Raw genomic sequence first — 23,412 nt, forward strand, 5'->3', positions numbered from 1 at the left:
CCTTAACATAACATAGAATGCATATTTACTATGATGAATTAAGACATTTGTTCATATTAAAACTTCAAACTAATTTCAAGTTGGGTATAATATTTTACTAACCTTGCTTATCTGAGATAAAGAACCATCTAACTTCTGACCATGACCCATTACCAGCCAGTGAGTAAGCTTGTACTCTGTACGAATAATTGCCTGGTGGTAATGTAGGAATTATTGTCCCGTTGTGTTTCCTGTACTGCTGATATGTACGACAGAGTGAGGTTGGATTCTGAAACAGAACAATGTTTGGTTACAGTGCTGCCTAGAACATGCCATTAAGGGCTATTCAAGATATAACTTCTTAGGGGTTGGGACGCACTTTCTATTTTATCCTGCAGTGCCTAAAAGTTTGTATGTTTCAAACACTACAATGACAAACAAGTTTTTAAGAGAAGTTCCTCAATCTTTTTCCATACCAACATTTCTGTATTGCCTTTTTCATAATACTTATTTCCATCAAATAAAACTTACTTTATTCTCTTATATGTCTAATCACAACTGTCCACTTTTTTAGGAAATACAAAAAAAATTGTGTTAACGTTTGATCCAAAAAGATACAAAATTCTAACGTCACAATTTATGATTTTTTATTAACAAAAACAAACTAATAATTGACTGTTGACACAGAGATATGTCTCACCTATAGGTAGAAAATTCAGAAATAGACAATCTGATGGACAGCAACAAAGCTAATTAATTCAAAGTTGCTGGACCATGACCTAGGGGGCAGGGCCTCAAAATAGTCTAAAAACTGAGATGTACCAATAGTAATGCAACTTCATAGAAAATATCATTGATCTATCACAAGTAGTTCCTATTAAACTGACTTAAGCAGAAAAATTAATACTGAAAATTGCTTAAATTATTCAGTCACTGGACCATGACCAGGGGGAAATCCTCAAAATAGTCATCAAACTGATAGTAATGCAACTATATAGGAAATATCACTAATCAATCACAAGTAGTTCCTATCAAACTAACTTAAGCAGAAAACTTAACAATTGTTGACGCTCACAACGATATTGTCAGAAAAACAACATCTATGTCTTGTCAGGTGAGACAAAAAAATTGATGAATGGTAAGATTGATTGATTGTTGGTTGCTTAAGATGAATCATAAGAAAATCTCAAGGTGAAACAAAGGAAGTCCCATATGTTCAATAGAGAACTTTCAGATTATACTTGTCATCAGATTTTGTTTTCAATTAGGCATGTCTTAATAACATCATTTACTAATCAGTAACTTAATCAATAAAGTAAACAGCAAGATTTATCCTGGTAGGAGATATTAATCCAAACATAGTAATGATATTTTCTCATTAGATCCATGCCAATAACTGGATTATAACTACTATTTTGATCGTGTTCATAAACTTGATATTCAGACTATTAAACCTTATATTGGCATATTTTGGCTGTAGTCATATTTGGGGTTTATTGGAGATCTTAGCTATAAGTGACAAAATAATTACACACTCCAAAATTAACCATTTTTCATCAAAATGATCAATGCAAGATTTATGACAATGATGAGGAGAATAATAATTTAACAGAATGTGTGAAAATATTTTTTACACTTATTGTATAGTTAGTACGCAAAATATACCAATTTACGGTATATTGACTCACCTCTACTAATCCCCCTTTACTGTACTCCACCATATATTTAATAATTGGACCGTTAGGACTTAGAGGATCTTTCCATTTAATGAGCACAGTTCCTGTTTTATTTTGTTGTGCTTCTGCCATAATAGTGTGAGAGTTCAAGTTGTCAGCAGTAACTACAAAGAAAGGTCATTTTAAAATAATTGTATTATAATTCATTCTTAATAAATTTCCTCCATTTAAAACTGGATCTACACAAACAAAGAAAGTACACAAATTTCTATTCCAAAATTTTACAGCAATTTTTGAGTCAGGTACGGCAATGTGAGATTAATCAATACAATTTCAGGAAATTCCAAATACAAATATTGTTATCAATATTTAAAGGGGAAAGAGCTACAATTAGTCAAAAATTTGTGTTGTTTTAAACATTTATAAAAGCAGAATATTGAAAAAATATTTTGCTATTTATAATAGCAGTCAGCTAGGTTCAATTTTTTTCAAAATAAGCTAAAATAACAATGCTGATGTATTATTTCCTTGCAAATCATTATTGGAATGTGCATGTGCTAAGCATGTCCAGTGATTGAAACTAAATGTCTGAATTGGTTCTTGGTGGTTGATGTGGTCTGTGGTACTGTGCAGTCTCTTGTGGTTCCTATTATCACTTTTTATGTACATGTATTATATAAAACAATGGTAATGGAAAATGTGGAATTTTCACAATATCAATTCTCCCTTGCTGATTTCTATACCAGTATTAGATTCTTTCTAAAGTCTCTCTCTACCTTAAAGACTGAAGTTGTTATAATAGGAATGTGCAAATACAACTTACTAGATTTTTTAGTTCGACCAACAGTAAGAGCCCTGCTACTGCAGTACTTGACTTTATCTGGGTCTCTATGATCACGTTCCTGACAAGCAATAACCTAAAAGTTAAAAAAAAAAAAAAAAAAATTACAATGTCACTTGTCAACAAGTATAAGTGCTCCAATCACTACAATATAACATTACAAAAACAAATTATATAAAGGTAGTAATCACTTAAAACTAGCCACAGGTTCTGTAATTCTACAAAATTTAATTTAGTGACATTTAAAACATTGTTCCTTTGTATTTGTATAAATCAAACATACCTCTATGTTATAATCTTCAAAATGTCCCAGATTTGATATGATAAACTCTCTGGAATATACTACAGCCCTCAGCACTGTGTGTTCTGTTGTCCCCTGGGGAATGTCCTCTTTCTCATCTTCTGTTACATTAACTGGACCAATGGTTTCAGTAGTATTATAGGATAATGCTTCAGGAGGTATCTCTCGTCTCCTTTTGTACTTCTCAAATTCTCTTGGATCCACTATCTCCTTGTATACATTACGTTTATTCCTTTTTATTTGTTTTGTTTTATTCCCCCTCGAAGACTTCTGTCGAGTTACCCTATCAGGTCTATATATCAACAAAAGAAAGATTTTTCAATTAACTCATGCACTCTAAAATTCCAATAAAAATTTCAAACATTTATAAATATAGAGCAATGTAAGCATAAACATACAGCCTAATTTTCAGAAAAGACCAATTCAGTATAATATGTTGCACATAAATTCTTTTCAATTTTAAGAGACTGACAGATAAAACATCTACAGCCAAAACATGTATGCAAGAATCATTTGTGAACAGCCTGCAACAGAACTTGTCCATGCAGTAAACTAAGCAAGAATTAATAACAAATGTCATTCAAAATCATTTAAATTAAAGAAAATAATCCTAACTACTGGGTAAGGTAAGTAATGGTAAAGATAAATTATTCAGTAGTTTGTACCAATTACATGGATTCTGACAATTCCTTCAATGAAATGATCCAACCTTTGAAACTTTATTGTTTAATATTAGATTCTGAATTTGAATATTGGTCTATAATACCCCCAAAAGTACCACCCAAACAAGGTGAGTGACATTGTTTTAAATTTGAATAGCATACTTTGCCATCTTCTATCTCCATCCTTTACTCTACATGCTCTAGTGTGTCCTCTTAATATGGTCAAGAGCTGGTGGTGAAGAGTTTGTTAAAATTGATTGAAAGCTTTAGTTTTCATACAAACATCCAGTAACCTTGAACTCTGACCTTATTTTAGATCATGATCTGACAACAATGAACCACTGCATCAAACTGGGTGCAGACTTCAAGTATAACAAACCATTTTGTCTCCTATTATTATGAATGCTTTAGCATTGACCTTTGAACTTGAAAATTAATAACCTATGACTAATTTGCCCAGAATAAATGTGTGAAGATTGAGGAAGATCTGTTACAAGTAACAAGTGTATGTAACTTTTATTTTATCATCTTTGTTTTCAGTGTAGTTAAGCTCTGTAAAAATCTAGAAATTTATTTTAGTAACTTAAACATTTCTTGAAAATATAATGCAAAAGTCAGAGCACAGCTTTAATAAAAGAAATCATCTGTGGAAAACCAGGTAATTGGTACAAAACAAAACAAAATAAGTATCTGAATGACTGCAACATGATTGTAAGAGGTGTTAAAACCTTTTGAGAGTATAATTTCTTTTCACATAAGCACATTTAGCACTCACGACTTGTGGGAGTCTTTGTATAGCAAATAAAACTGCAAGTGTGTTATAACAGGAGGATAGGGCAGTGACTGTTTTTGAACATATTATAATGCCTGAATATCTACTACTAAGGGTATAAAGAACGGGAGCAACTGAATTAAAGCTTGGATGGAACTCAAAACATACAGCTAAATGTTAAATGTTAATTCTTTGTTAATATCAACAGAAAGTTTATTCTTCATCACTTTTCTACAAGCAAATAAAACAACAATTAAATTTCTGAAACAAATTGTTTGAAGCAAGTTTTAAATACACCATTAAATTATAGGATGGAATATTCATGCAGAGTAACATTCATATAGAGAGTGTTTCCCATTATAAGTAATTCATTCATTTCTTGAATACACTAAAAATTAGAGGTTCTGTGTGAACACTATTTTTTTAATGAAATGTGTGAACCAAAAGAAAAGAATCAAATATCAATATAATGGATACCACCCTTAAAACTGAAACAGGAATAAAATCATACATATACAAATATTTTCTATCTACAGGCATGCTGTTAGTTTTAAAATCATACACATCGTATAAGTCAACGAGAAATAAATATTTTGGTATGGTTGCATTTTTTTTTTTTTGGTACCATAATAAATATCTATAAATATAATTTGATCGACTAAAATACTTAAAATACATTTGAAAATAAAAATAGCATACTATTTATAGGATCAGGTCAAATGAAAAATAAATATTTAAACAATAAAATACAAAGCAGATAAAGCTATATATGACATGTATATAAAAATTTCTGCATTTTCAAAATTTTACAATTTAGACCTCCAAATTTTATCAAAGCATGTCATGTGTATTGTGTTGCATGGAATACACTTTCCCAGAAAATTTGTATATGATCTACATACAAAATTAATAGAAAGTGTAATCCATCCATTATAGCAACTGGACATGTCAGGATAAATTTATCTATTAGTCATTTTTTCTAATACATTTAACAGAAAATTTTATAATATGTCAAAAAGTTCCTTTTTGTATGCAAATTTTTTAGCATCTTAACTTTTTGTAATTTCAATTCTATGGCATCACAATTTACACAGTACAAATATTTTGGACAACACACTCACAGACAAACATCGTGACATACAAACAAGATAAAAAGGACATTTATTGTTGCTGCAGAGTAAGTACAACAATACCATTATGTGCATATTCGCGCTAAAGAACAAAGTAAACAAAGAATATAGTTTGGTGTTTTTCACTCACAATGTATAGTTAAACCCATTCAATTCACTGCAACAGAATGAAAGGTTCAATGCAAGCATCTGGAGAATTCCCAACATTGAAACTCATGAAAGCTATTTTAAGCATTTGTTAAATCTTAATAACAATATATTTCCGAAACTTTATTTTGAACTAAACATGAAAATTTTTATTCCTACTACATGTATTATAATTATCATGATTATACCCAAAAAAAAATCATAGTTCAAGATAAAATTGTAAAAAGAAGTACAAAAATTATTCAACTAGAGATGTACCCAATGACCAAATCATAATTCCCAAAACCTCATTTCAAACTAAACTTGAAAAAATCGTTCCTACTAAGATTATTACAAATAAATACTATTTCTAGCTTGAGATAAAATTGTGAAAAAAGTACAAAAATGATTTTAACTAGAGATATCCATGCCTGAATCATAAAAATCTGTGTATATGTATGTATGCATAATTCCACCACAAAGGTCCTGGCAAAGTTCCTGGTTATGATAAAGGGTACCAGATAGGGTATAACTAGCAGGGATACAGGTAGTCATTCTCATGTTCAATTCAAGATAATTGTTACAATGAAGATATCTAAGGTTGCTAAGGGCAGATTCAAGTATCCAAACTAAAAAGTCACAAACACACTCGTGATCTTTTTCAAACTTTTTCTTTAACTTAAGGTAAAAAAGAAAAACTGCAATTAATCTCATTTTAAATATAACTAGCAAAAATATTATTCCTGAATTTGCCCTATATATAGAAAAATTTCAACAGTCAAGTTACAAAACAAATAGACTGAGCTCTGTCTTGAATTTCCTGGTATCTGTCTGTACATAACATTAAAACAGAGCTACCATAATGAAAATGATTTCTTATTCACAACACAAACATCACAACTTAAAATCATTTTCAAAATGGCAAATGCCTGCATCATTTTTGTATATGGCAGGTACCAGAAAGATTGGAACAAGAAACCAGACTATGAACATACATTGCCTGTCTTGGACGTCTAGACTTGCCCTTGCTGCGAAAAAAATAACATAACTATTGGGTCACCAAACAAAACTAATTAAAACAAAATTTTTGGGATTCTAAAGGATGAGTTCTCAAACTAAATTTTTCCCGAACTATATAAAACTAAAGTATTAACATTATTAACAGGTTTTCATGGATGTTAAAAGGAAAAAGTATCCAGTATCAAAATCCCACATCATACACAATTTTCTGTCTCTTCTTAAATAATATTAAGAACAAAATAAAGCATTTATAATCTCTGGTAATTATGTTAAATTTATTGAACATGCTCAAAATCAAATCAAATTATCAATGAAAGTTATATCTATTGAAGAGATTATCATTTTCCTAAAGATAGATAGCTGGATAGTTGGAAATTTCAGCAGTATTCATCAAGAGACAAATTACCAATATTCAGTGATATTAAAAACGTCAATACATTGGTGAAACCCTATCTCAAACAGTTTATCCTGACTTTAAAAAAAAAAGAATATTCATTTCAATTTATGATTTAAAACATCTTTTGAAAAATGATACCAATTTTCATCTATAAAACAAGATGGGATCTTAAATGATAAGAAACATATCCATCAAAGAAGGATTCTGTTCATTCAGTAATATTCTAAACTTCTTCATATACAATTGGGACATGGAAGGAAATATTTTGAGCAGGAATTCAAGCAAGATTACTAAAACTGAGGATAGTACAGATTCAAGAAAATAGAGAAGAAAGAATGGGAAATACTGTATTGGAATTCAGTCAATGTCATTATATAAGCATGTTGTGATCCATGACCAATTTTACCATGTTTAAAAGCAGTAATCAGCATAAATGGAACAGTAGAAATTCAAGTACATGTTTTTTGTTCTGAAAAAATTTGTAAAATGAAATTCAAATGCACCTATCCACAAAATAAAATTTCAGTATCATTCCTTTCCTGAGTTACCATTTATGCTTTAATGGAACGACTTTCAAAAATCCTTGTTTTTATTGCATAACTGATTTTAGAATGATTGTCATGCTGCTTAGTCTTTCAAAAAATTCAGAAAGGTTTACAATGTGATTAAAAATTAGCAAGTTCAAAGTTATTTTTATGGATCTTAATATTTAAGGAAACGTTATCAATGCCAAGCAGGGGTTATTGTTGCAGATGAAATATATACTTTTTTTCAAACATATATTGAATGAATTTGAATATTTGAGATGGGTTGATGGTGAATGAACAACATAATAGACGGTTACTTGTGGTATTATGGACAAAAACCAAACAAGCTATGACTAAAACATTCATCTTCTACATGTATCTATCAACACACAAAACAAGTCAACTTCTCAAGTTTTCAATAAAACCGCTAAGTAACTAAAACAAATCTAAAAGCATGGAAAATAACATTGTATGAATTGATGATCAATTTTATTATACAAAATGAACTATTTGATTTAAAAAACCAGACAGCCCATTGAATGCATTGAATTTAAATATTGGTAGATGAGGAATAACAATCAATGAAATATGAATATTTATCTACTACATGGAAAATAATGTTATTCCTAACAGTAAATAAGGAGTAGTCAGACATATAACAAATTAATGAAATAATTGTAGGACTATCTACTTATTTTACAATCCAATGTTAATTCTACAAATCATGTATTTAGTCATAGCTTACTGGTATAACACAGTTTTATAACTCAAAATGTTAAAGAGGAACTATCAGGCGAGCTTTTGGTTTGGCAGCAGAAAAAGAAGACAAATAGAATGATTGTGCAGCTAAAAGTTGCAAACGATTTGTGTATCGCACTCGCTACTTACCGATATTGATCCCTGTTGTATGCAAAAAGAGCAATAAATTACAAATCTGTCAGCATTTTTTTTCAGCAATAATTATTGTGCTTTCTGCCTTGCACGGCAGTATTTTAACATATACATATACTTGGCTACTTATAATCTATATATTTAAAGCCAAATTATAATTGTTCACAAAAATAATTATTTTTAAATAGTATTAGAACCAAATATATGTACACATGCAATATCTCGGCAAATAACTGTCAATACAGTTAGAACTATAAGCTTTTTGTCCTAGATTTTAACCTCAGCATCTAAGTCTGTGATCGCTGCAATGCCTTTGATTTGCCAAAGGAACTCTAGCCACACAGCATAAGACATAGACAAGTCACTCAACAAAACATTGAAGGCAATTGCCATGACTGAAGACGCTTGTCTCTGGCTGTATACTGAAGCAGAACAAATAACACACTAATCAACACTGACCCAAATTAAATAAACCTACAATTAATATGTATAATAAAATCTACAACTTTTTATTTGTTAGAAATCTCCTTTTTTATATGATTCCAGGCATAAGCTGAGTTGGGAATAGGTACTACCTCTCTATGAATTATATGCAAGCTAATCATGTAATCAAGTACTGCCAGTTGACAGCAGCTGATATGTCAAACTGACTTTGTCATACAAGTCAGATATAAAACTCAGTGGAAAATAGGATATAATTTCTTGTAAATTCCGTGTAAAGTACTCTATTATCTATTCAAATTGTTATTTTACGAAGCATTACATAGTTACTTGCATTTAAACAATTTGGGGTCTATTTCGACACATGCATATCCTTTCAACCCATTCCTTTAAATGCAAGATAACTTGAAGCTGTGTTAAATGCTATAGATAGTTTTTGATATGTACTGAAATTATACCTTCTACTGGTTGAACATCTAAAATAATTATAATTATATTTACTTATTGAAGACATCAGTTCATCAATATCCAATACAAGAAGAACTTGCAAGAATACGTTATTAGTTTAATAAAAGAAATAGATTCAAAATTTATTAACTTTAACTTTATTGACAATGGCCCAACCATTCATTCTGCATTCTAAACTTGATTATTTGTTACAAAAATATTGTTCCCCTGTTAAGTACTGTAAATAGATTTCAAATTCTGTAGGTTACTATGGGTTTTTCTAATTATTAAAAAGGCAAGGGTTATGAAAGTTGCATGTATTCTAAGAATATGCCAAATTTCCTATAGTTTGGTATTTAATAAAAAAAAAATGTACTTTTATATACAAATCTTGGCAGTTTGCAAAAACATAGAGCACCTAAAATGAAAATGGTTTCAATGAGACAATAACAATGTTTTATGAAGAATATGATAACATCAATGTTTTAGTAAATAGGTTACTGTGATCTTACAATTAACATATATATGACACAAAAGTTTGATGATCCTTTGCATTGTATCAGAGGGTTAAAGTCAGCTATAATGAAAATGCATATTTAATGATAGCTTAATTTCTCGTTAACTTATTGCAAAGCTAAGTTAAAATTACTTTGCATTCAACACCAAGCATGACGTCGGTTCTCATTAAAAACTTTGTCATAATATTGTTTTATACTCTCTTTCATTCCTAGAAATCATAACACTGTTCCTCTTATTTTCAAAGCCTTAACTAATGTTGATATCATGCCTAATTTATGATATCCCATGTTCCATCTAGACTGATATCCATATTGAGATAAGGTTCACATTTGCTTTAGAGCTAATTTCCTAATGCTTGTAGAGTGAGATTTTGGTTGGCTTGCTTGCTTTTTTTGTATAAATGCTTGCTCAAGCATTGTAATTAAGATTGACATCTGCAAACAATATAAATAGGCGGAAGTTAAACCTGTCTTACTCTTACAAAACAAGCAAGCCAACCAAAGTCTTACTCTACAAGCATTAGAAAGTTAGCTCTAAGAGTTTTTTTTAAGGGGGAGAGAGTTGAGTTGTCAAATTAAACTACAAAAGCAGTTTGAAGAGGAACAGTGTTTAAAGATTTATCCTTTCACCACAATTCTGAAGTGTTTAGTAATCCCAAAACCTCTCTATCTAATCAAACAATAAGATGATGTAGATCAAAAATGTTAGTAAATATTAGCCAGCCAGAACCCCATCTAATTATCATCAACAATTGTCTTCAATAAACACTGAAATTCAGAACAGTTTCAATCCTGTAACTTCTCTTGTATCCTAAGCTGCAAAATGCATTATTCATCCAAATAATGGATACTTAATTGAAAGTCATTTTTAAAGAAAGTAAAATTAATATAAAACAAAATTCTTTACTGGGACACATTTTGGGCTTACTTACTAGAGTAGGAACAAAAAAATATTACCTTACTTGTTCTAACATTCTTTTAATTATAATTTAAGTTTAACAAATATGACCGCAACGTTGAGGCTAAAAAAGGTTCAGAAAGGTCTATATAATTTTACCATTTAAACATGTGATGTAAGTCAAATACTAGCTATTAAAACCCGTAGAATATTTTATTATATATCTAGATTTGTCATGACAACAGGTTATTTCAGTCTAATGCATGAAATCCTATATTCTTTTAAAAAACAAATATAGAAAATATAATCTGGATGCAAACAACATTTAAAAGGTCCGAAGATCATTCCATCAATTTTTTCTCCTAAATATGGAACAACCAATGGACTTTCTATCATGCAGTATGAACCAAGAGTACTTACTCTTTCCTATCATCTCTTGACAGTTATGGAGGGAAAAATTAACATTAGTCAAAGTACCGTCAACTGTAATTATAATGACTAGAAATCCATTGAAATTAAATCTTCTGTTTAAAAGGTCATATATTTTTATCTGAAATTTTTGGACACTATTCTTGTATTCCATAACTGTAGAGCAATGTAATATCTTAACATTTAATAACAGGCTGGATGAACACTTCATATAATTTGGATTTCATTATAAATAATAGCCATTGACGCCCATTTAGGCTATCCATTGTAGTGAAATTCAGGTACACCACCCAAATTAAAGCTGACAGTCATAGCTAAATGTAGCCTAGTCTTGTCATATTATCAAAAAATCTGCTTGTATGTAAACACTTTACTACAACCAACTAATCACTGTTCTCCAGAACACAGTCTTACTATTTCCAAAAAAACATGCCCCTACTTCAGGTTACATTGACAGAAAAAAGCAATCCTATTTTTCTGGAGTACACACAAATTTGTTATATACTTTTATCAAAAATCTTTGGAACTCCCTTCGAAACAGAAATTGAAATTGAACTGAATTTCTTTGTTGGCCAGTATATTGTTCATTTATACTGAAAATGATATTTATATTATTCATATTTCTTAACTTACAATAAGAATAAATGTTTAAACTACCTTTTCAAATAAACGCTGTTATGCAAAAAATTTTCAAACTGAATTTGCAAGTTACGCTCCCTGACCTCCTCTTCTAACTCTTCTTTGCTAATTTCACATGCACAATTTCCTTGTTTTGGTAATTCTGGATTGTTTTTCTTTTCTTCTTCTTCTTTTTCCCTATCTTCTTCCTCTCTACTATATGTTGCCAGTGCTACAATGTTTAAGATGTTTGAATTGTTATACCTAAATCTATAACCAGCTTATATTACATCCCTTTTGTAAATCAGGCTTGTTTTCTACTTTTAACACTGGAATGACTTTGATCAACTAATAAGTAGGTGGTGCTAAAATTATCATCTGTTCAATGATGCTTTTGAAGATACATCATTTTAAATCAAGAAAGCTACCGTCAAAATGGAATTATTAAAACTATCTGAAATTTACCAAATCTTATCAACTGAGTCATATATATATAAATGCTGCCTTATAGGATACATATCCTATGTATTTCTTTGTCTTTAATGATTAACTCACGATTGTGACAGTAATCTCTAGGAGCATATGATCTTGGATCCAACTCCCTCCGTCTCCAGTAAACTTCATAATGAGTAACATTTCCATTTGGTTGGTTTGGTGGATCCCATGTAACATGCAACTCTCCCGGCTGAACAGCTCTGGCTTTCAGATTAGCAGGGACAGTTGGCACTATAAACCATTTAATTTTGTTAATGCAGGTAAAAGAAAGAAAATAAATGTGGAGCTTGATTTTGAAAAAGGACATATTCAGCCCAGCAATATTCATTTGCTACCATAAAAAAACTTGTTACAGATAAAAAAAAAAAAATCATTCAAATGAAATGTCCATGATTCAATGTTAAGAATAATTTGATCAACTTAAACATAATAATAGAAAAAAAGAAAAAGAGGAATAACAGTATGTCATCCTACTTTCCCTTTTGGGTAACATCAAAAAAGAAAATCACAATATGTCACCTGACTTTAATTTAGGCTGACATAATAAAAATAAGAACTCAACAAAAACAATAAATCTTCCAAATTTTTATTTTTGCTGAGTTTTTATTTTTAAGAAAAATAGCTATATATGTGATTTTCTTGTATAAACAATGTGTGACCATTGTCACAAAGCTTTAAACTTAATCCACATAAAACATGAAGATTGTTTGTAGTGGGCCTTCCAATGTTCAATACAGTCTGCAGTTATGTTTCAGAAACCATACAGTTTGAAAATTCTGATTATGACAACTAATGCAAGTCTTACTTCCAGATACCAGCTAATTTTACTGAAAAAACTATTAATAATAACAGCAAAGTAACTTAACTAATTTCAGATTTACAACAGCATGATATGTACAAATTCTAGAGTAATGTAATACTTACTACTGGCAGCTGTTCTGAAGTAGATAAGCTTACTCATGGCTCCATACTGGGTACTGGATGTCATGTATGTCTGGACAAACACAGCATACTGTGTCCATGGTCTCAACTGTACCAACAAAGCTGGGATAGTTTTACTGTTCTTCATTGTGTTCTTGTTTAAAATATCACGTGTCTTCCAACTGGAAAATATATCATTCATTTTTCAAAACCAATCTATATATTTATGGTTAAAGGCAATGTAAGCTGCACCAATAAAACATGATTTAAATAATAGCATTTCTTTCAAAAGAATGTGAACAGAATAAAATGAAAGTAATAGGCAAATGTGGTTCACTGTTTGCAAAATAACCCAGCTGAAGCTTACCTCAGGGTGAGGGATTTTCTCGCTGTGTTGAAGACCCATTGATGGCTTTGGGCTGTTTTCTGCTCTTTGGTCAGGTTGATGTCTCTTTGATGCATTCCCCGTTTCCATTCTCAATTTTATTTGAACTCAATAATTTCGTGGACTCAAGAATAAATATAGATTCTTACATTGATACCAGTGTATTTTTGGATTTATCTGTGCCTCAGCAAGAACTTAAAAATTCGATAATATAACTATCTAGATGGTTTATACCTATGTATTGGTATGCGAAACTTAAAGTAACTCATTTAAAAAATTAAAATATAGGATGAATAACTTGATGTCTTGTAGAAGAATCTGTTAAAAAATTTGGTCCATTTTTGTAAAGTCATTTTGCAGATGAACAAAAAATAGGGACTACAACAGCGTCAAAAACACAAGATTAGACAGGTGATCCCTACATTTTCTAAGTGACACAACATGCATTAAGATCATTATGCAAAGACGCTGGGTTTTTTGGTAAATTAATTCTGGCTTGAACAATTTGTAAGATGAGTTTCTTACCGGCGTCCAATCAATAATAATTGTTTCTTTATCATTCCATACTGAGGACTTACCTATCATCACTGCATGCATCTCTGCCTTCAAAAATTGATACATTTTGGAATGGACTGAAAAAGAAAACTTAAAATTCATAATTATTCTATCTTCTATGAATAAAAGTGATGATGGGGTTTACATGGCATACATCAAGAGACAGAACACCATCAATACAAAAACCTAAAAGACATTGGAATAATTTTTCTTCTTGGTATGCTGTTGAACATAACAGTGTTTTTTTTAATATTGCCAATTAATTAATATAATGCAAATTAGTGAAATGACATTACTAATGAGATCTCCTACTCTGTGAAAACTCATCAAAGACACCAGGCTTACATTTTTGTACGCCAGACAAGTATTTTTTTCTACATTAGACTCATCAGAATGGATTAAAAAAAATTACTGCCTTTTGTAATTTTGACCATTAAGATGTATTGAAATGAAACTGTACAAATTTAATTATACAGGTATCTATCTTTACTCACAATTTCATACTTGAAGATGTATTTTACATCTGAGTCTAAAAGTGAACTAGCCAAGTAGCATCAATTATTTGAAATTGTTCAAATTAATTTATTTTGTATTGATGCCAAACAGTCAAACGTGTAAAGTAAGGGCTTCTGATAATTTCATTTAACTGCCAAAAAAGCACCAGGCAAAATTAATAAAGTTAAGGTGGTACCCAACACCTTGACTAATATTAATTTGGCTCGTTTAATTTTCATAAAATTTTGATAAAATGTTTACTTTGACCCTTTGACAAAAATATAAAAATTTCAAAAAATTTGAACCAACCATTTTATCAGAAAAATTTCATTGGTTATATAGCAGTTTGACAAACACTAATTTTGATCATTGAGAAGCTTAATATTTCCTTCACAATACAACGTAATTAAAACGTTTAGCTGATTTTTACAGAGTTATCTCCCTGTAGTGTTAGGTACTACCTTAAATACTAATAATTTGACCATACAGTTCTACTTACGCTTCTTTATACTTGATAACGTAACTGATCAGGGCCCGTGTGTCTCCCATTTTGTATCTATCCCATTTCAGGAAAGCTACATGTCCAGTTACTTGGAACACAGTTAAATTCAATGTTGATACATGACCTGCAATGAAGATTCAGTCTGTGTACAGCATGTCTTAAAGATTAATAGTCATATATATTCATTCAGCTTACTTCTTTTACAAGAAGTATCTACAACGGTTGTGTTAACTATGGCATTCTCGCTCACCTTAAGTTTGTAGTCCAAAAATTTCAAAGTGCCTGTCTGGATGTTTATTATTAAACAGAAAAGTTAAAAGCAGGCAGAATAAAGGAGTGGCCAGCTCTGGAGCACAAAATGGTATCAAATTATTTATCCATGCTTCTTAATAATTCACTCTTATCCATGGACAACTGCTATGTAAGCCGGCAATATATAAACATTAGCTATAAAACATAATATATTGTCCTCTCTTTCTTTATAGAATTGTAAATATATTTTTAGATGTCAAGAATTAGCAATGTTTCCCCTTATCAAAAGCATTAATAAAATCCTACCATAAAAGATTCTTTAGAAACAATATTAGACAGTGTGTTCATTGAATCAAAATGATATTGGTTAGAAAATTTTCTTCAATACTTAATCCAGATATCATGAAATCATTTGAAAACTTAAAATAATTCAGGTGCTTATTATTACAAGATATTATGTAGGAACGAAGGCATTGAAGCAACAAATAATTCAGCAAACAGGGCAATATTACAATCAATAACAGAAATCTTTTAAAGATTGGATTCTGGGTCAATAAGCATTATTTATTTCTAGTAGGTCGAGACAATAACATTTTCTTCAGTTTCCTTGTCAAAATTATGACGACTTGTTTTGACGCCAATTCATTTTCAAATATGAAGTTGAATTTTCATGTTTTACAATATCATTGCAATTGAGCATAAATGAGGCAGTGGACCCTAATAAACTGTATGCAAGCTAGAAGCATGGATGCTGTTACAACTGTTTACCAAATATCAAGGATATATAATAAGAAGTTATTCTAGCTACATGCTGTGTTGACAATTGACATTCTGGAAAATAACACCCATCGTCTTGCTTCCTGACATTCGTTGCAAGCAAACAAAAAATACCCTACTGACGATAAACACCAATAAAGCTATAAATCCCTATATAAACAGAATTTGTATATTTGTTTTTATCGGATCAAAAAGAGATCAATACATTTTAAAACTGTCCATCTCAAATTTCTGGTAAATGCTTTACAATGTAATACTGCTCAACTGTAGGTTGTTGACAAAATCATGCAAGTAACAACCAATATAATTTGTCAACAATGAAACAGGAAACACTAAAACACACATGTTTTTAAGAAAGGTGAAGGTTGGGTACACATCACTATACTTACATGGTGCTTGGTCTCCATTGGTAGAATTGCTGATATCATTCAGAATGGGGGCAGTTTTTGACATCTTTATATTTTTCTCAAATGTTTTAATCAGGCGAACACACAGCTTTCTGTTGTAGTGAAAGGTCAGATTACCACTTTTTATTGTTAAATTGTTCTCCACATCTTTAGGAAACAATGTCTGCAGTTTTTCATTATCATTCACTAATAAGGCAAACCTGTTATGAAAAAAAAAATAAAATTTCTGATGACAATAGATATCAAAATGTAATTCATGTAAACTAATTTTTAAACTAAATTCACTATTTATAGTTTTAGTATGTTGCTGTTTCTGTTTGCTGCAACATATTTTTTTTAATTTAATGAGATATATTTATATATTTATACCTAAAACATATAATATTGAATTACTACATCAATTTTAAGAGTTTATAATGTTAATAATTCTTTATCAGTACCATAAATACAATTGCTATGACACATGTAATTATCACATAATTTTATAAGTTTTGGATGTGTGTGTGTGCTTTATTTGTTTTTGTTCATTATGAGAATTTATCTTACATCTTCTCTTGAATCAGGAATAAACAGAGAAATAATTTGCCCTTTTTCTAATATTTTTTTTGTATTCAAACTTATAAGGCTTGTGACATAAATGTCAAAATAAAATACATGTCATAAGATAATTCAGATGTTAAAAATTAACTCCAATCCATTAATCATTTTGAAAGCAGGAATTATATTTCTAATAGATATTAAACTTACCCATTAACTAAACTTTCTCCACCAATTACCCGTAATTTTTTAAAGAAGTTTAGTGACAATAATGCATGAGAATTATGAATCCACAAATATTCATTGATTTCTGTAATTTGTCCTAAATTTCTCTCAAGTTCTTGTTGTATATTGCCTGTAAAAATAAGATAAAGATGAATATATACTGGTCATTTGTAAATGTGCTAATTACATCATCAATTAACTAAGGTAATGTCAAATGCAATAATATGGTGATTCTCTTCATGTCCTGTCATTTACTTAAAAAAAAAATTTAAACATAAAATAAACCAAGTGTTTTATTATTTCTATTTTGAGGATGTTCAGTTTGTATAGTGTCCTATGTGGAGTTTGGTTGTCTTTTGCATGCCAAATGTCATATGATAAACTAGAACTGCCCATATAGCCGGACTAATACCTCCTGTGCATGCATTTTAATTGTTGCTGTGAAATTCAAGATTGAAGCAATGACATTTTGAGATTTTGGGTTTTTAGCCAATCATTTTATATAATCATTGCCTCTGTGTTAAATTGACACATGGGTACTGATAGGTCAATCTGCAGGAATTATACTGACCCAGGAACAAAGTGATTTGTAAACTGTAAATTTGAGTAATTAAAGGGCAATGGTCAGTATGGTGCTTCTGCATCCAAAGTTTTGTCAACCTAAGTGCTACAGTACAAAAGTAATGCACCAAACACAAATCAGTCAATGTTTTACTATCATAGGGGTCAAAGGTCAAATTTAAGGTCAGAGTGACCGGACTTTGATATATGTAACTTGGCCTTCTAAGAATTTTAATCCAATAGCCACAACTTTCATGGCAACAATTGTCAATAAATTGCTTCGCCAAGCGCAGCTGGATACGACCGCAGAGATCCAACCCTGAACAGTTGGGGCAAAAATGGACACAATATTCGTACCTGATACAGGTCTGAATTTGGATTATAATTAAATATTTGACACATAATAGGTTTCTGACACAGAATAACTGTAGTCAAAGAACTTAGAATTGGTTATATGATTTGAATTTATATTCAATTTTTTGCTTTTGTGCAATACACTATGCTATTGCGAATTGACCCCCACACCTCCTTTTTGGCCCCTAATTCCTAAACTGTTAGGACTATAACCCCCAAAATCAATCCCAACCTTCCTTTTGTGGTTATAAACCTTGTGTTTAAATTTCATAGATTTCTATTTACATTTACTTAAGTTATTGTCTGGAAACCAAATTTCTTCAGACGACGCTGACGACGACGACGTGATACCAATATACGTAACGACCGCGAAATTTTTTGCGGTCGTATAAAAAATGAATATTAATATAACTAAAGGGGCATTAGCTACTAGATATAAAAAAAAAACCAAAATATGATTTCTATTTGTTCAATCATTAATGAAAATGAAATAGCGAAATAGTGGATATACATTTTAGTATGTTATAAATCAAATTTCAGAATTTGAGTCAAATCTGTGAACATGAATTTGACAGCTAATGCCCCTTTAATTACTTTGTTAAGAACATACTATATTAGCATAAAGAAATACTAAGACAGCTGAACTTACTTCCTTTCATGATCCTGATTTCTAATGCCCCATATATCTTAGTACAACCACTGAGATCTTGTGCTGCCTGTACACTATCTACTTTCTTAGCAGAACATTCTACAACATATATATAACAAAGGCTAGTAACTCATGAAAATACATGTAATCAAATATGTCTTAGTTAACTGATGAAAAACATGTATACAATCATACATCTTAGTAATTCATGAAAACAATATTTTCAAAAGAAATTTAAAGAAAATAAAAACATTAAATCAGATTTAAATTTTTAAATTTAAAGAAGAACACACAAAACAATACACTATGATTTTGTAAAAAAATATAAGACATTTTACATTGAAATGAAATGAAATAAATACTAAATGTTCATATAGTTCTAAATCTACATGTATTTCCTATATTAAGCAACCAACAATCAATCAATCATTCATCTTATTTATAAATATGAAATATCATTTTGTGTGAATAGGCTCAATAGGACAACTTATAGCTCAATAACTGTAAGAGCTGACACATCAATGGTAGATCTTGCCAAGAGGAATTAAAGGAAAAAAATAAATAAAAGATGCAGAAAAACAAAAAATTCGATGCATGATGTAGAAAATAAGCTCTGCATTCTTTGGCCCAAGTGTTTGATAATTCTAATATGATCTGTCACTAACCTTTTGGACAGGTATCTTTACATTTTATGCATCTATTATTGTCCAGGCTATCTCTGGTAAATCCTGCTGGACAATCAGCCACACACTGCCCTGGATAATCGTTTCCAAGTGCTGGATCGTTTAACAATTTTAATTTCAAATTCAAACATTCCTTCTCCAATAAACATCTTCTGTTCTTGTACTGAAAAAATCATAATTGGGAATTGAGATAAATTATTATTAAGCAAGTGATTTCATAATTATTTTCAGTTAAACTAGACAAAAGTTTCAATGCGAAAGCCTTTAAGCACTAAATTCAACTGTGTGAGCTGTATTTGTTGTTTGCCCTGTTAGAATCTAGTTTTGTCTGGATGCTGCAGGTTGCAATATATTCAACAGAATGAAATAAATTGCACCAATGTTTAATTTAATACAAGTTTATCAAAATAAACAATAAACTGGTAAATTCACACTGGACTATAGGTATCCTTATTCTACTTTTTTCAAAGATATTGTTTTCCGATGATTATGTCTTTTTTCAAGGTATACTTTTTAAAGATTCAATCTATACTCTTCATACTTTTTTTTAATAGTTTTTTGGTGAACTGTATTTCACACTTTTTTCATATTTTTTTTCTATTACTACAGCATGTCTAACACTTCTAACAATATCACATATCATCCTACCATATAAGTTCCACCTGGGCAACTATTGCGACATCTAGATTCCCTTTGATCTGTGAAGATGACGTTCTTACAAGCATCACAGTCCATGCTAGAATCCCCAGAACATCCTCCTAAACAGTTCTCACTGCAACATCCTGTTTTATTGTGGATACAGAATCTATCTTTACCACAGTAACAGGCTACAAAAAACAAAAAATGATGTATTAGGTATTCATGTCTATATATGGTCTGTAGTATAAGTATGTAGAAGATACATCAATTCTGCTTCCAACATTTCCAAATAATCAATTCTTAACTACTGGTTATGGAAACTGATTTGATGAATTTGTGGCAGGTGCTAGCTGTTACCGTTACATGGACATGGAACTGATACATATACCATTCACAACTAGGGACCAAGCCATGAGTTTTCTGATACAGATACCATTCACAACTAGGGATAAAGCCATGAAGTATTCTGTTACAGATACCATTCACAACCAGGGATCAAGCCATGAAGTTTTCTGATACAGATACCATTCACAATTGGGGATCAAGCCATGGAGTTTTCTGATACAGATACCATTCACAACTAAAGATCAAGCCATGGAGTTTTCATTTTCTGTAATTACATGTTTCCAGCTCGATATGAACTTGTTTTTCAGATTTCAGTAAATGAGAACTTTATAATGTGCCAATCATTTACAATGTCTGCATCTTCAGCTCTCGTACTGTTCCTTTTTTTTTTAACAAATATATGTTTTAGCAAATTTGTTGATAATCACGATAATGGTTGTATCTTATTTTGTTGGAAATGACTGGATAGCAAAGTTATTCATAATTAATATTAATACTTTTACAACCATTCACACATATATTATGTACTTCAACTATTGATCAATGCACATAGGAAAAAATATATTATGTACTTCAACTATCGATCAATGCACATAGGAAATTTTTTTCAGATATACTTTATGTATTAGATTCAAATGCACATAGGAAAATTTTTTCAGATATACTTTATGTATCAGATTCAGTTTTGACATAAAAAAAAAAAATATTATCATATTTCCTTTAAACAGAATTAATAAATATGTAATATTTGATAACTATCTTACTTAATTTGGGGTCAAAACTATAATTTGGCATTAAAATTAGAAAGATCATATCATAGGGAACATGTGTACTAAGTTTCAAGTTGATTGGACTTCAACTTCATCAAAAACTACCTTGACCAAAAACTTTAACCTGAAGCGGGACAGACGAACGGACAGACAGACTGATGGACGAACGAACGGACGCACAGACAGAAAAACATAATGCCCATAAATGGGGCGTAAAAATGTAGTTCTTTGAGAAATTTAAATATATTTTTGAGAATTCTTTTATAAACAAATATACCTAATGTTACCAGCAGTAGCCCAGTAACTACTATATAAATAACACATATAGCTGAAAGGGTGATAGAGCAGATTGTTACCCTGAGAAAACATTGTCAACTAAGGCAAAGGGGCTTTTCAAGGGGTAACAATCTGCTCTACCACCTTTTCAGCTATGTACTATTTAATTTATTATACTGAATAATCTGTCAATATTGTCTTTCAAATTGTAAATTGAAAGTAAGTAACTATGAAAAAGGTCTGAAGCCGAAACGTAGAACTAGAGCTTGGTATTTGAAATTATTGACATAATTCAATCCATTGTCCTCTACATAATCGATTTGTGATTGGTCAGCACGAGAGGGTGACCAGACCTTCAAAAAATTGTCTCCCACTGAGCCATTGGATAGAGTAAATTGTCGCCCTCATATTAACCAATCAAAATCTGTCATTTCAACATGAAGTATAATAAAAAATGTTATAGATTACAGAGGAAAATTAGTGGGTAAATATCACACTACTTTTATACCTAACACAGAACCAAGATCACCTAAGTGGGGAAAAGTTTCTTCACTATAAACAGAAAGGTTGAAATATCTTAATTTGGTTTTGCAAAAATACATGTTTCAGATATCTTTAAAAATGATGAAAACAAATTTTAATTGATTAATGCCATTCTAGCATAAAATACATGTCATTGTGACAGACTTATTTCTAAAAATTGTAGTACAATACAAGGGGACTATAATTTTTTTTTTAATTAACGTTTGAATTTATAAAAAAAAAATCATGGTATGATCAAACTAAAAATTAATTATAAAAGCTTTAAGAAAATTCAAAACTTTCCATTGTCGACCACAACATATATATTAACATCACATTCTATGCAGATCTAATAAAAGAAGGAATGTCCCGACCAGTAATTTGTTTTTCTACAGGATAATAAAATCAACACTTAAATGTGTGACTTGTTTTCCCAAGTAAACAATCCTTAAGGTTAAACACAAGGTAACAAATGCATGATCAACCAAGCATAGGTATCAAAAAATAACTTTTAATCTACATTAGTCACATGGATTGTGATAATTTGGTATTAATTGACAATCTATTTTCAAGGTAGTGTAATAATAAGACTCCAGGAGTTGTTTACAATGTTGAACAGTGGTCGATTTACATATCAGTACAACTGTATATGTATTGATAATGTAGCTGTACTTCAATGAACTACACCAGATTGTCTAACCATATAATGCAATAACAGATGATAGCTTGATCCAACAATAAACAAGACTAAAAATACTATTGATTAAGTCATTTTTGTGTTATGTCCTTTTGAATTCGAAATGCTATAGCCGACTAAAATTATTAAATTATGCATAAAATGTACAACTCCATTAGTGTGGTACATTTTAAGCATATTTAACATATCTAATAATAAATATAGCATAAATAGCTCTCTTTTCGTGAATTCAAGGCATATAGCATCAGTGGCCTTAAGTTTAGTGATTTATCTTATTGATTGATTTAAATCGAGTGGCAAATATTACAAGCATCTTCAGAATGTAAACATGGTAACTGATAAGAAATAAATATACCTAATTGCTTGTACAAGAACAAAATACTAGTTCAAATTTTAACATGCTTGGCTCACGAAATACATATATTTAACAGTCCCTAGAAAGACATGTCACCCTTTTCAGACTCATTATTTTGACTGAGCTAACCAGTATTTGTTTGCTCTAACTCCTAAACAATTTAAATGTATTCAGTTGAACCAATACTCCAAGTCCTCCAGAAATCAAGAGTTCACAAAGAGGATTGATAGACCTGAAAGTGTTGTGATGAAAATTTACTAAAAATTAATTTCAAATTTACATTTCAAAACACTTCTTTTTTAAATCCTAGCTGCTGCAAATCACAACCAATAAGAAT

At 30.4% G+C, this 23,412-nt stretch overlaps 1 protein-coding gene across 5 annotated transcripts in view; it reads right to left on the reverse strand.

Moving 5' to 3' along the window:
• LOC127734560 (insulin-like peptide receptor) overlaps nt 1-23,412 on the reverse strand; it is a 67,195-nt gene that overhangs the window by 13,505 nt on the left and 30,278 nt on the right. The window contains exons 3-19 of one of the 5 annotated variants that reach the window (XM_052244490.1): nt 20,120-20,298; nt 19,454-19,634; nt 18,789-18,887; nt 17,210-17,354; nt 16,445-16,662; nt 15,024-15,150; nt 14,053-14,106; nt 13,093-13,271; nt 12,229-12,399; nt 11,713-11,905; nt 9,222-9,239; nt 8,320-8,331; nt 6,483-6,515; nt 2,780-3,089; nt 2,479-2,572; nt 1,668-1,819; nt 103-268 (exon numbers count right to left, since the gene is read on the reverse strand). In XM_052244490.1, the coding sequence (XP_052100450.1) occupies nt 103-268; nt 1,668-1,819; nt 2,479-2,572; nt 2,780-3,089; nt 6,483-6,515; nt 8,320-8,331; nt 9,222-9,239; nt 11,713-11,905; nt 12,229-12,399; nt 13,093-13,271; nt 14,053-14,106; nt 15,024-15,150; nt 16,445-16,662; nt 17,210-17,354; nt 18,789-18,887; nt 19,454-19,634; nt 20,120-20,298 (2,331 nt within the window). The remainder of the gene's footprint in view (nt 1-102; nt 269-1,667; nt 1,820-2,478; nt 2,573-2,779; nt 3,090-6,482; nt 6,516-8,319; nt 8,332-9,221; nt 9,240-11,712; nt 11,906-12,228; nt 12,400-13,092; nt 13,272-14,052; nt 14,107-15,023; nt 15,151-16,444; nt 16,663-17,209; nt 17,355-18,788; nt 18,888-19,453; nt 19,635-20,119; nt 20,299-23,412) is intronic. The other 4 variants (XM_052244491.1, XM_052244492.1, XM_052244493.1 and 1 more) reach the window with 4 other exon arrangements.

Source organism: Mytilus californianus, unplaced genomic scaffold, assembly GCF_021869535.1.
Source record: "Mytilus californianus isolate M0D057914Y unplaced genomic scaffold, xbMytCali1.0.p SCAF_3, whole genome shotgun sequence".
NCBI lineage: Eukaryota > Metazoa > Mollusca > Bivalvia > Mytilida > Mytilidae > Mytilus > Mytilus californianus.